Below are 13,976 nucleotides of genomic sequence, written 5' to 3'. Positions count from 1 at the left end.
GGTGTTAAATTTTGTCACTTTCATGGCGTTATTTCAACTCCATCAACTTTGGAGTATGTTGTTAATATGGCAATAGTTAAATGAATCACCCTGACTTGATGAATTAACACAGTATTAACAATACATACTTATACCAAATTTCACCCCAAACCGGAATTAGACTTATATCTGCAAACTCTGTGAGATATTGCAGAAATTTTCAAATATTCTTGTTCACCATATTAGCTGAGGTGTTCCTAAAACACGTTGGCTCACATTCTCTTTCAGTCTCCTCAAAAATGGGTATCACAATGCAACGCCAAGAAACAAAAAAACAATTCTAATTGCTATGCTGATTATCTTAAAATAAGGGAGCGATTCAAAATTGACTTGCGTGATCGCAACGCATTTCTGCAATAAATTTCCGACAGACAACGTTAAATGTATTTTTCTTCAGAATTTGTGTAATGACGTCAATAGTAAGATTTTACGATCTTGAAACTGAATTTATCATATTGAAAGTCTTCAATCCGAATTTTAGAACACAATTTTTGAATGAAAATGGTTTGTATTTACTGTTTTTTTTTTTTTCAGAGAGCAAGAAAAAGTGTACAAAATCACAAGCTTCCATTTGGAAGTATGTTAATTCCACGCAAAATAAAATCGCAAACGGGACGTAAACGAAGAGAAAGATTAGCAAGACAATGTGATTGCAAAGGTTCCGGAGAACGATATTTACTTGGCCTCGTTGTGTGTCGTAAATTGATAGCAAAGATGCGTTGCGATCATATAAGTCAATATTTAATCGGCATCTAGGACACAAATTTTGCGTTGCATCGACGCAAACCGCTAGGATATGACGCTCATGGTGTATATATACTTACATTATCACAATATTTCACATTTCGTACGCATTTGCGTGAACGAAAACCAAAGTTCAAATTTTAGTTTGCGATAATCAGCATAACAGTTCTAATCTAATTGCACTTTCTTGGGCTGCATTGTGGACCTAAATTTTTTAGAAGACTTGATACAAAATGATGCCCCATGACTCTCATTTTGTTTCCGTGTTTATTCACATAATGCTTTAACATTGCTTCTATACTATTTTGACAGCACTTAACACTATATATTGTCAAATCAGTAACACAAGAACTGTTTTAAACCTTTACACTGGCAACTTGATGTTGAAACATCATAAGCTAATGGTAGTCAAGTCATACTGGGACCACTTCATTTTTTCTTTTTCTTTCTTTCTTTCTTGTTCTTCTTCTACTGTTTTTTGCTATGTATATTAGGAAAGTGTCCAACGTGAGGATTAAGCCAGAGGTAAGCACATAGGCAGAAACTTATTTCGGGAGGGGTCCAAATTCAATACATGATAAGTTATATTAAAATTGGTAAAATCGGTCCTAAATAAAACTAAATTTACAGAAAAATCTGTGCCATTTTTTCCGGGAAAGTGTTTTGCGATACATGTTTTCTTAAGTCCATTTTATCTGAAAGTACTTAAATTTTGCTCAACCAATTGTCATAAGCCATAGTACTACTCCTTTTTATTTATTTAAATGTAGTTTAACGCCCCACGATTAAATTCAGAGGCTAATGGAGGCACTGACGATAGTAATAAACAAAATAGTGGAATGAATAAAGTAGGACGAAACTGAAGAAACCCGGGAAAACCCTTGCACACGGTTTTCGCTTTGAGTTGACGGTTTTCTCTTTGAGAGCTGAGTTTGAACTAGAAATCTCGCGCAATAGAGGTGACTGTTGATTAGCATGTTTGTCATTCAACAGCATGGTCTCCAATTCGAACCTGATAGGAAGCAATATTTAAGTTCTTATCAATTGCATCGGACAAATACCGGGACGTTTCGTAGTAATTTTAAATATACAAAGTTACTGTTCCCTTTTCTCTCTCTCTTTATCTCCATCTCTCTCTTTTGTTGTATGTAAGTAGTGTGTAAAAGACATATAGTACAATTTGAATTATCAAATAACGTTTTCGGAAAAAGCATAATCCAGGTCGTAGGCAGGCTTAGAGATTTAGTCGGAAAGGCATCGCTTTGGGTCGGGCTTTAAATATTTTTTTTGTTGATTAAGATTGAAAAATGCACATTCGTGCTTTAAGAGTATAGAGAAAAAATACAAATCACGCTGGGGGCGTGGTGACTTAGTTTCTTCATTCCTCCATTTCATTCATTTCTCACAATCACCGTCTCCTTTAGCCTAACAGGCATAACTCTGGGACGTAAAACTCAAAGGTTTCATTTCATTTTTTTTTTTTTTACAAGTTATGTTGGAACATTATTATTATTAGATTTACTAATGCGACTATAGAATCTTTACAGTGTTAAACTAAAAATGGCAAATGTTTGGGCAGCACTGATTTGTTTACTACTTTTCACCTCCCCACTCTCTCCGCTGACTCCATTCTTATCAGAAATGAACAATTTATACCGAAATTACGCAGGTGACAAATTTGTCTGTTTGATGTTGGTTTGGTTTCAAATCGACTGGCGGTAAATTGGCCTACACCCGACTCATTCAGAGACGTTCAGGTCATGCTAATATAGATGTAGAAACCTGAAATTTGAAGGAAAAACTACTTCAGTTAGGAGAGCAAAGATTAAGAAAGGAACTTTATGAAATACGCATGGTAAGGGAGGTGAGACATTGAATTTTTTACCCAAAATTGAGTATGTTATGAACCCCTGAAATTAAGCAGATGCGTATCTAAAGGTGAAAAGACTTTAAATATTCTCCATAAACATACTCTCCCCGTGCGAAGAACGAATATTTCAGCTAGTAAGTGTGTAAACACATAAAACTGTAGTTTTACCAGATCACTTAGTGAAAGAAATGTACAAAATACGGAACTAAGCATCATCTTTTCAAAAATAGATATATTCACAAGATCATTACAATATTATCACAAGATCAAGGCCCATGTCTCTTGGTACAAGCAGAGGTTTTATTTTTTCCGATGTAATTTTTTTTTCAGAGACATTATTTCCTAACCCAACAAAAATGAATATACTTTCTTAATATGATTTTAAGTTTCACGTTATCTTACTGAATTTCATATGTTGACTATGATCTTCCCCTGAGGTGGGAACATGTTAGTCTTACCGCCTGCTGCAAGATCGGATAAAATCAGAGATGCTGCTCGGGAAAAGTAGACGGAGCTGACTCAGGCTGGAAGAAGCACGTGATTGTTATGAAGAAAAAGAAGAATCTCGTCCCCTTGAGATCATATTTACCCCCAAATTGTAATGGAATACATGTTCTGTCCTCTTGTGTTCTTCTACCATAAATTTCAGATTTCTAGAATTAACTTGGTATTTCCACCTACGCACAGGTACCAGAGAAAATTCGATGAAATTTGCCACCTTGCTCTGTAAATGCTACACATAAATAGTATAACACATACACATGCACACACAAAATAAAATTTCTGTCTACTGGACCCCAGAGTATGGATTCAATTTATTTTGTTACGCAGAATCCAAATATCGAAACTCGAAAACAATCGATCCTGTCATTTTCTTTAATGGGCGAAAAACTTTAGCGCTTTTACATAGGGAGAATATACGTAACACAGCCGTACAGAAAAAAGAAAGTTCTGTGTAGTGGATCCCAGGGTATGGATTCGATGTATTTTGGTACATAGAATTGAAAGGGAACTTCCGGGAATTTGGTACATAAGAAAGCACATATGGTTTTCGCACATAAAACAAAATTGACATACTCAATTGTCCTGAGGTTACGAAATTTGGATTCTGTGTACCAAAACACATACAATCCATATCCTGGGGTCCGTTGCACAGAACTTTTAATTTTTGTGTGTGTGGCTGTGTAATTAAAGCGGGCGTTAGCAAAGTTTCTATTATTCAACTCGATTGACATTTGCTGCTAGACGATAACTCACGTAAAACTTATTCAATCTTCCTAAAACTTGGTATGAGCCTTCCCTCCACTCGCTGAAACATTTCAGTTGTTTGGAGTTGCAATCTATCGAATATAAGGAATTAAGGGGGGAATACATCCCATGTTGCAAGCTTACACATGTTTCTGCAACACAATTACCAAATATAAACTCTTCGATTCTTCTGTAGTATGTTGTATATTATCTTTAAAGTCTCGCAACTTTCACTCCTCATGAATCAGAAATAATAAAGAATGACGTTGGTGTATTCATCCACCGGATTTTTATCCTACAAAATAACTTTTATAAAGCTTTTTCGGCTTTGATACAACATTATGATATATTGTAGTTTTTTTCGACTCTTTAAGATAATTCGCATGTACTTGGGGTTAAAACCATTCAAGAATATTTTGTGAATTTAGCCTCAAAATGTGATATGGAAGCAAATATCTGACTAGATTGAAAGATGTGTTTGACGATTTGCGTAACAGGCATCCAAAAACTAATGATCGTGGAGAAAGAGAAATGCGCACAGCAGTACCCTATATTCCGTAGCCTAACCGAACAGAGATACCAGAATTGCTGTAAAGAATTTAAACACACACCCATACTCACGATTTGTTTTAGCTGGAGTGGGATAATTGTGGAACGAGATACACTGTTCATTCCCGTTCTGCCTAAAGCCACTCCAGCATTTTGTATAAAATATTTTAAATGATCTTATCTTAAGGCAGAACATGAATTTTCTTTCTGCCTAATTCCCGTTCTGAATAATCTTTAGAGACGGGAATTTTATGCGGGGAGAGATCTGTTAGAGAAATGGAGCACGGAAATACTTCTAGCGTATTTCTATGCAGATCGGAACTTATGTATACAATGACCGCATTAACAAAGGCAAGGACAAAATCTAAACTGTCAAAATCCAAGGAAAATTTTGACGAGATGGACAAAATCCAAGGCACAGAATCATATGACTATATATTGGATGTACCAATGCACACCATATCTGAATATTTTTCCTTTAATTGTCATATATTCTATAATACTATCTGTAATTTTTCAATGTTCTCATTTTTTTCTTTTTGAAATACTGAAAACCCAATAAAATGAAATAATGTAATAAAATAGCAGACTGGCTTTAATTAGTTTCACAAACACCCAGATGAAAATATTGGGTGCTCCTATTTATTATACATTTAGTATATACGTTTAAAATACGTTCAGCGTATTACTGTAAGACCGTTCATTTTAATTACGAAAAGTAACTCTGATGTTATTTGTTTTTTTTTTTAATCTTTCTTATGAGTTAGCATATAGCAGTCTTTTATTTTGAGTGTTATATAAATATTTATTTATTTTAATTCTGAAATATTGATAGCGATGTTTTTAGAAAATATCAAAATGTGAAATATATACTTACTATAACAGTCTTACATGTTTCATTGGGTTTTCATTATTTAAAGAAATGTTATTTCAATAAAGTGAAGAGTTACAGATAATAGTTTATATACATGACAGTTGAAGATAAAAATAATCATCCTTTTATTAAGCTTCGGCTACGATTCTGTGCCTTGATTTTTGCCTGTTTTGTCGGAATTTTCCTTGGGTTTTGTCCTGCATTCCTAATAATTTGTTTAGGAATTCTAACAGATTCTGTACGAAGAATACCTATGCCTTCAAGTTACATCATAAATTTTAGATGTTATTACACTTGTTCTTCGCGAAAAAATGACTAGGATACAGTTGTGTTATTAGCAGTGTTATTCGCATCTACTTTCGTAAAGATGAATGTCATTGTTTATAAAATACCTGCAAGGAAATGGAAAATTAAGTGACCCTGTTGTAAGAAAACAGTTTGACATTATAACTGAAACGAACACAATAGACACATACTTCGGTCTAATATCAACTCGTTTCACAACTAAACTTCATTCGGATTTCTAGTAATTTATTTCCAGCATGATAGGGCTCGGAGAATTTGAAATGTACTATAGTTAACATCCTCAAAATATGTTCGGTCATATATAAAGCAAACTATGCAAGAAGATGCATAAGGCGACCCTTAAGAAATAATCATAGTCTTCTACATCACAACTCCTTTTTCGGCATCACCTTATCAGCTGATTTGTCTAATATAAATAGCAGCAATACAAAATGTCAGATATTGAAATACTAATGTTTTGTAGCGCTTAAATCAAATCAAGATGTCAGAGAATCGGGGAGGAAAAGGATTTATAAGATGTTTCAGTTTGCTGCTTTTGAAGGTGATTCTCTATTGAGTTCACCTGTAACCAATCAGCGTTCATAACATGAAGCTTCTATGTTAATGTTGGAAGTAGGAAAGAAGCCGGAAGAACCAATGCGAGTTCAACGAAAACCAAATAATTGAGAAGAATTCTGGAATCACTTGTAATAAACTTGGTGGCTTACTTAGATGTGGTTGCATACTGTTTACATTTATAACAGTGATGATGAGATCTTGTTTTAAATTGTATTGGCTATATTGAAACTGAAATGAAATCTTTAAGTTTTACGTCCCACAGTTATTCTGGTTAGGATCAAGGAGACGTTGATGATGAGAGATAAGTGAAATGGTGGAATGAAGAAAGTGGGTGGAAACGGGAGAATCCCGAGAAAACCCACGCACACGGTGTTTGTCCACCACAAAGTCCACACGGCGCGAGCTGGGATCGAACCAGGGACCCCAACCACCGGAGGTGAACGCTTTACCATTGAGCCACTGCGCTTTTATTACAATTTTATTACATTTTTTTTTAAGTGAAAACACAAACAGAACTAAATACATAGAAATTGGCCGGGGTCGTAATACTGCAAATTATGGACACGACAAAATATCAAATAAAACTTCCGACAAAATGGGTACTTTTAAATATCTTGGATCAATATTAACGGCCCAAAATCATGCCCACAAAGACATTCAATGTCAACTGAAAGCAGAGAATTCGTGCTATTATTCATTCCAAAATATTTAGACTTTCCAAATTCTGCTGATGAATTTTAAGCTTAAAATATATAAAACGATAATCACGCCTGTTGTGCTGTATGGTTGAGAAACATGGCGGCTTACTCTGGGGAAAGAACGCACACTGAAAATATTTAAGAATAATATTCAGACCCAAGAGGAACGGGAATGGAGAATCGTGGTAACTTCATAATGAGGAACTGCACAATTTATACCGTTTACCAAACATTGTTCGTATGAAAAAGTCTAGGAGGCCCAGCTGGGCAAGCAATGTAGCCAGAATGTAAGAAGATACGAATACTTTCAAACTTTTAACTGGAAATCCAATCAGAAAACAACCTTTAGAGAAATTTAGACGGAGATTTATGCGGTGTTATAGTGCGCAAAGTCAACAAACATTTTCCAGCCCCAGTCAAGTGGTATCATAGCTCCGGCCACGCACTCCCCCTCTCCCTATCCCCGCCCCCTTAACTTTTGTTCCCCTCTCCCATTGATTCTTAGCTCCACACCTACTTTGATTGGTCGATAGAGGTGACTTGTGATTCTTCATTATTTTCGTCGTTTCTGATTGGCTGATAGTAACAGCACTTCCAATAGCTCCACCTCCCCCAGTTGATTATATGATCACAACACTTTCATTAGCTCCGCCTTCTAAGTTCATTGGATGATAACACCTTGAACACGTCCCGATCTTAGATCACATTGTTGGAAGCAACACCTTTCATGCATTGTCACGACCGTGGGAATATCTGTGGGAACTTTCTCATAACCTTAAAATATTGTCATGGAAACGTGGGAAACAAAACATTATGAAACGTAAAGGAAAATAACTGTTGAAGACGAGGCTTGACTTTAACCTTGAAATCACTGAGATCATTATCCTTGAGTGTCATTGGATTGTAGCGAAAAAATTTGTGGTAACAATCTCATGAAATGATGACCATGAGAAAATTCTCATGAAAGGATAAGACAACAACAGCAACAATGTTGTTGACTGGTTTAAATATTAAGATAGTTAAAATAGTAATACTTTACCTGTATAAAAAGCATCAGAAAAGAAAATGCAGCCTGAACTCTATCTGTCTTTTCACATCACCGTCAATCTCAAACTAAATTAAATGCAGCATTTGCAGCGAGCGACGAAAACAAGGTGGAGCTGATCATGAGAACATTCTCATGAAAAGAATTTTCTTCCTCGTAGGAATACTCTCATGAATGTGCCAGAAACAAATCGCATATGAATTTTACAGCAAAGGGTATAAAATTTTTCCTTTCGTAATTAATGAATGAATGGTCAAAATTGAAATCAGAACTAAAAATATTAATTTTGCAGCAAAAAGGACGTAACGTACGTTACACGTATGATCAGTTCGAAGAAGAATGACTTGGAGGCATATGTTTACACCACTATTAAATCTCAAACTAATAAAATACAGCTTATCAGAGTGAGGATTTGTTATTAAACTTGGGTTTACAAAAGCATTCACATTGAAATGAGAAATTAAAAATACATGAAGCGTAAGAAAAAATAGGAATGTGGGAAAATTATTGAAATAAATTTTTAATAATTTAAGATTTGTTTCTTGTTGCATGAAACGTGTTTCTTGTTGAAAGATTAAATTTGTTTTTTTAATAAAGTGTTAATATTTTAGTCTACAACTTTTTAAAAGTTCTTTCTGTTAGGTTAAGCTTTTGTGTTGCATTAATTATTTTAACTCGTTTAAAACAATATCGAAATCTTTCGTGTAATAAAAGTTGTTCATTTCTAATCTTGTAGTGCACAAAAAGCGAGTGAAACGTGTATGTTTTCACATTTAAATAAGATTCACATTCATAAGAACAAAAATACATAATCGTTATTTTTGTGAAAAATTAATAGTTGTCTCATCATCTATCTATTTTAGTGTAGGGTAATTAACGTTGTACCGTATTATGTATTTTATTAACATTATTTATTATCTACAATTTCTCTGAAGTTGAATAGAAAAAGATAGTAAACTTTTATCGTTTGAACAAATACATGTTACAACACGTTACCTTAGAAACTCGCACATACATGTCCATAACTGTATTCTTATAATATAAGAACACAGTTATGGACATACGAACTCGACTCAGAATTCAGGATCGATTATCATCGATTCAACGTCTGGGAACGATTACTAACGCTCTGCGAGCATTTACCATCATTTTTGTTTTCGCTGAGGGAGGATTGTTCTGTTACAGACAATCGACATCCCCTTGCAGTCCGTATTGTTGACTCAAGTGGGAGCCCGTGGCCATCATCACATCGTCGTCTCCTCACCTTTTTGTGGAGGGCCAGTGCTTGCACTGACCGACATCTCCGCGAGGACGTATTGTTGCCTCAAGTGAGAGCCACAGTGGGCTTCCTCTCCGCATCTACTTCATACGATTGCCTTGAAACACTCAGTTTCCTCAACTTAATACACGGGCAACACTCCTTGAGTGACCCGTTTTTGCTATTGTAACTTTCTTCTGTTGTTTCAATCATGCATAAACTACCAGGAGTGTGTCGACCACCTTCTTCAAAACCTGAACCTAAAGAAAAACCTCATTTCACCGACCTCTCCCGCAAAACACGAACCTTATCAGGATCTTCTGAAAAATCAACAAGTTCCGAAAAACGAGCACGCTCAAGATCTCCAGTTTACACTTATCAGGTGCCAAATCAATCTTCTACGACAGACCAACTAACTGATATGGACTTGGAACATGTTCCTAATGAACCATCCGGATCTGCTTCTCTCAAACCTACCATTCATAATTTCCTGCTCACTAAATATGATACTAAATTTAGAACACCAAAACTTGTGTATTTTCAACTTCAAAAATATATGCCGAGAGCAGATATTGCTGACATAATCTTCACCCGGAATGGGATTATTCTCAAATCTCCAGACATCAACTTCCATACGAAACTTCGAAATCATGCCTCTTTTGAAATTTTTGGCCCACAGGCTACTATGCAACGCCTTTCACCTTCCTCCAAGAAACAACCGCCTATTCCTCGGCGACCTCCACAACTATCAGTCGTCATACGAGGTGTACCTCCAGACTACACTGACGCAGAAATCGAAGACGAACTACGCTATGCTGGACATGAAATCACAAAATGTATTCGAATCATCGGCCAAAATGGACCTACCTATATGGTACGAGTGCTCACCAATTCTAAAGATACCATCGATGACCTCCTTCTTTACGGTGCTTCCATCTATTGTAAAAGACATCGCGAAGAACCTTCTAAAACTCCAGCTCCTTTATCAGTACGCTGTGCACGTTGCCAAGAATACAATCAACATACCACTGCTCAATGCACCAAAACTCCTATCTGTGGATACTGCACTCGCCATCACAATACCAAATCCTGCCCCAACCTACAAGCCGCTCCTAAATGCAATACCTGCTCCGAAACTCATGCTACCTATTCCTACAAATGTAAGGCTAAACCGCAACCTCTACCAGATAAACCAAATCTAACTGTATCTGTCCGTACAAACGACGAATCAACACCTACCAATAACTCCATCAGAGACCCAATCACCATAGAAGACATGATACGATTTACTACCATCGTTCTTCAAAATGTTCATCCATTTCTTAGAGACCATATCCTACTACAAATCACAAACACTGCCAAGTCTCTTTTTAAAGTCCAGCTTCAAGCCACCTACTCAGGACCTCACGTACACTTCACTTTCCACCCAATTGAACCTCAACATGATTTGGACTCTTAGATTTATGGTTTCCACTTTATTGTTCTTAAATATTCGATCCGTCTTAAAACACAAACTTGTTTTAGAACAACTCTTACGGGAAGAACAAGTATGTGCCTTTGCGCTCAATGAAACATTTCTTACACCCAGTTCACCATTCAAAATTCCTGGATATCAGTTATTTCGTTATGACTGTGCCAGAAATGTCCTCAGAGCGCAAGGCGGAACAGCAATAGGCTGCTACCGACATCTTCCTGTCCGCACTCATACTTTACCCCACAATCTTGTCCAGCCTCTACCAGAACATAATACAATCTACTTTAAATCCCTAACCATAACAGTAGCTACTATCTATGTTCGTCCAGGACATCCAATTCCCTATGACTTCTTTCATTACATCAACAATCACTTTCGCCATTATATCATTATGTCAGATATCAACTTCCATAGCCGGTCGAATCGAGAACGTATACACTTCATAACCTATGTCCAAAATCACCTGACAGCTGAAATCAAAGATCTTCCTTCTGCCTCAAGACCAATCAGCGATACAACCCCTGATGTCATCATAACCTCTACCACGCTCAATATCCCAAACATTCGTGTTCTCCCGCCTTTTGGCAGTGATCACGCTCCAATTTTGATCGATATCACCTCACCTATACAACCCACACGACAGCATGAGCCTATCAAATACTATGACTATCAGCATGCTGACTGGAACGCTTACCAATTAGATATTACCAGAGTACTGCATTCCGTACCTGCTCCTACTTCTGAACGGGATCTTTACCATCTCACCGACAAAATTCAAGAGACAATCTTACAAGCAGCTCAAGATCATATACCTGTTAAGATGCGTTTCCCCCATAAACCACCTGTACCACCTCAATATCGTCAAATCATTACTGCATCACGACAAGCCTTTAGGGACTATCAACGAACTCGAAATCCTGACGCACTTCGCCTCCATCGCCAATGGAACAGAATGGTCTCTAATTATCTCTCTGCCTATAAGCGCCGACAGTGGACGCGAGCCTGTAATTCTCTTTCCATTAACTCCAATCCTACTCAATATTGGCAAAAATTCAAATTACTTACTGGAAAATTCCAAAGACCTACTTACCCTATCATGCTCAATACCCATCCTCTTCACACCGATCTCGAGAAGGCAAATGCTTTCGCAACTTATTTTCAGCAAATATTCACTCCACCACCTTAACTGGTTAATAGACCAATTTATCGTCGCATAGCACGATTTTGTGACCCACATAACCGATTTCTCCAACCTGACTGTACACATATTTTGGAACCTGATAATAACCTAACTTCTTAAATTCTTCCGGCAGATATCCAAGCGATCATCCATCGAAAACGCTCCACAGCTCCGGGCTTTGACTCTATCACGTATAAGCTCATCAAGGCGGCTCCCCCAGTACTTTTACAGCTCCTAGCATCTATCTACACCTTCATATTACGCACAGGCTTCTATCCACCTGATTGGAAAGTCTCCAAGGTCCTTCTCTTCATTAAGCCCGATAAACCAATTCATGATGTTTCCTCATATAGGCCCATCCAACTGACCTCTTGAATTAGTAAAATTTTTGAAAAAATTTTTGTTACACGTCTCCATGCTCATCTCACAGATCGTAATCTCATTCCTAATCACCAAGCAGGTTTTCGCCCTGGCATTAGTCTGAATGACCAATTACTTCGCCTCAGTAACACCATCACCAATCATTATAATTCTTCTCACCCATCTTGTCTTCTACTGTTCGACCTAGAAAAAGCGTTTGATAGAGTATGGCATCAAGGGTTGCTTTATAAACTTCACAAATTTCACTTACCCACTAGCTATGTCCGCCTTATACATTCCTTCCTTGCCAATAGACTCGCATATATCATCATAAATTCTACCACATCTCATCCTATATTCCTCCACACTGGAGTACCTCAAGGCTCTGTTCTCTCCCCGTTACTGTATATACTTTATGTGACAGATATGCCACCCTTACCGGCGAATATTCACTTATTTCAATATGCTGACGATACCGCTTTTTTGACTCTTGGAAAATCTATTCAACATATTAATCGCACTCTACAACCAGCCATAAATGCTTTTATCAACTGGTGCGACATATGGAAACTCTCCGTCAATGCCTCAAAAACCCAAACCCTCATTATTCAAAAACGTCCCTCCAAAATTCGTCGCAATCCTAACTTGCTACGTCTTTCAGTTCAAGGCACTCACCCATTACCAACTTCCCATGTTAAATATCTCGGAGTGATCTTCGATAGTAAACTGACTTGGAAGCCCCATTTACAGAAGATCCAAACTCAAGCCACTAAACGACTAGCTTTACTAAAAAGCTTAGTAGGTACCTCAAGGGGCCTCCATACACAAACTGTTCTTACAACATACAAATCGTTTCTCCGACCGGCACTCGCTCATGGCCATACTGCATGGATATCTGCCCCACCACAACTGTATCAGCGAATAGAAATCATTGAACGCCATGCTTTTCGACTAGCTTTTCGCATTCGCCTTCCGTCCCCTACCGCACTACTCTACGAGAGAATTACCTTTCCTACCATTCTTCAACATCTCGAACAAAGTACATCACCAAAGGCATTCAATCAGGTAATCCCCTTATTCTTGACGCCATTCATATAGACATTCTGCTAGACACACCTTCTCAATATCTTGATACCCCTCTTCAACATCTTCTAACAATGTACTCCAATACCCTTGATGACAACGATCCTACTAAACAAGATTTTGCCATCTACCATCCTGACCATTTATCACGGCACATCTATCCATCTTTGCACTAGTACTCATCATTGTGGTTTGAGAGGCTCATCTGTGCTCATTAGTTCTGAGTTTGCCACAGAACAGAAGCTAACCCTGCATTTGTCTCTACTAACCATCTTCCCTGTGTTTTGTCTTGTCTAATTGCACTGCATTCATCTATCATCTCATTATCCCGTGGATGAACTCCTAGCTACAATTTCTCGCCGATTATAGATACCTAAATGATGCCCTCCATATTTGAAGAGTATGATATATGAAATGGATGTCCAGAATAAATAAAGAAATAAAGAATATGTAAACCCAACTACATTAATCAATGCAAACCCCAAAATAAAATGCACTGAAAATGAATAAATAAATAAATAAATAAATAAATAAATAAATAAATAAATAAATAAAAATAAATCACTTAGCCCTCACCTTCTCTCACCTATCCCTTAACTTTCCCTTCATCCCCTTCCCGAAGAAAGGGTGTACCCCTTGACCGGTTTAACCGTGTAAAAAAAACTGTTGCTGATATGAACATATACTTAG

At 37.1% G+C, this 13,976-nt stretch overlaps 1 protein-coding gene across 1 annotated transcript; it reads left to right on the top strand.

The window, feature by feature from the left end:
* Positions 1 to 10,652: 10,652 nt before the first annotated feature.
* LOC145670076 (uncharacterized) lies at positions 10,653 to 11,849 on the top strand. Its single transcript, XM_081738441.1, has one exon. It carries the CDS (start codon positions 10,653 to 10,655, stop codon positions 11,847 to 11,849), a length of 1,197 nt encoding a protein of 398 aa, XP_081594567.1.
* The last annotated feature ends 2,127 nt before the right edge of the window (positions 11,850 to 13,976 follow it).

This window comes from Thermobia domestica, chromosome 14 (genome assembly GCF_964235325.1).
Source record: "Thermobia domestica chromosome 14, izTheDome1.hap1.1, whole genome shotgun sequence".
Classification (NCBI taxonomy): Eukaryota; Metazoa; Arthropoda; class Insecta; order Zygentoma; family Lepismatidae; genus Thermobia; species Thermobia domestica.
Note: the sequence above shows the minus strand (reverse complement) of the source record. Positions and strands in the feature narration are given on the sequence as shown.

Coding starts and splice junctions, on each gene's coding strand:
- LOC145670076 (XM_081738441.1), top strand. CDS start 10,653: ATGGTTTCCACTTTATTGTTCTTAAATATTCGATCCGTCTTAAAACAC.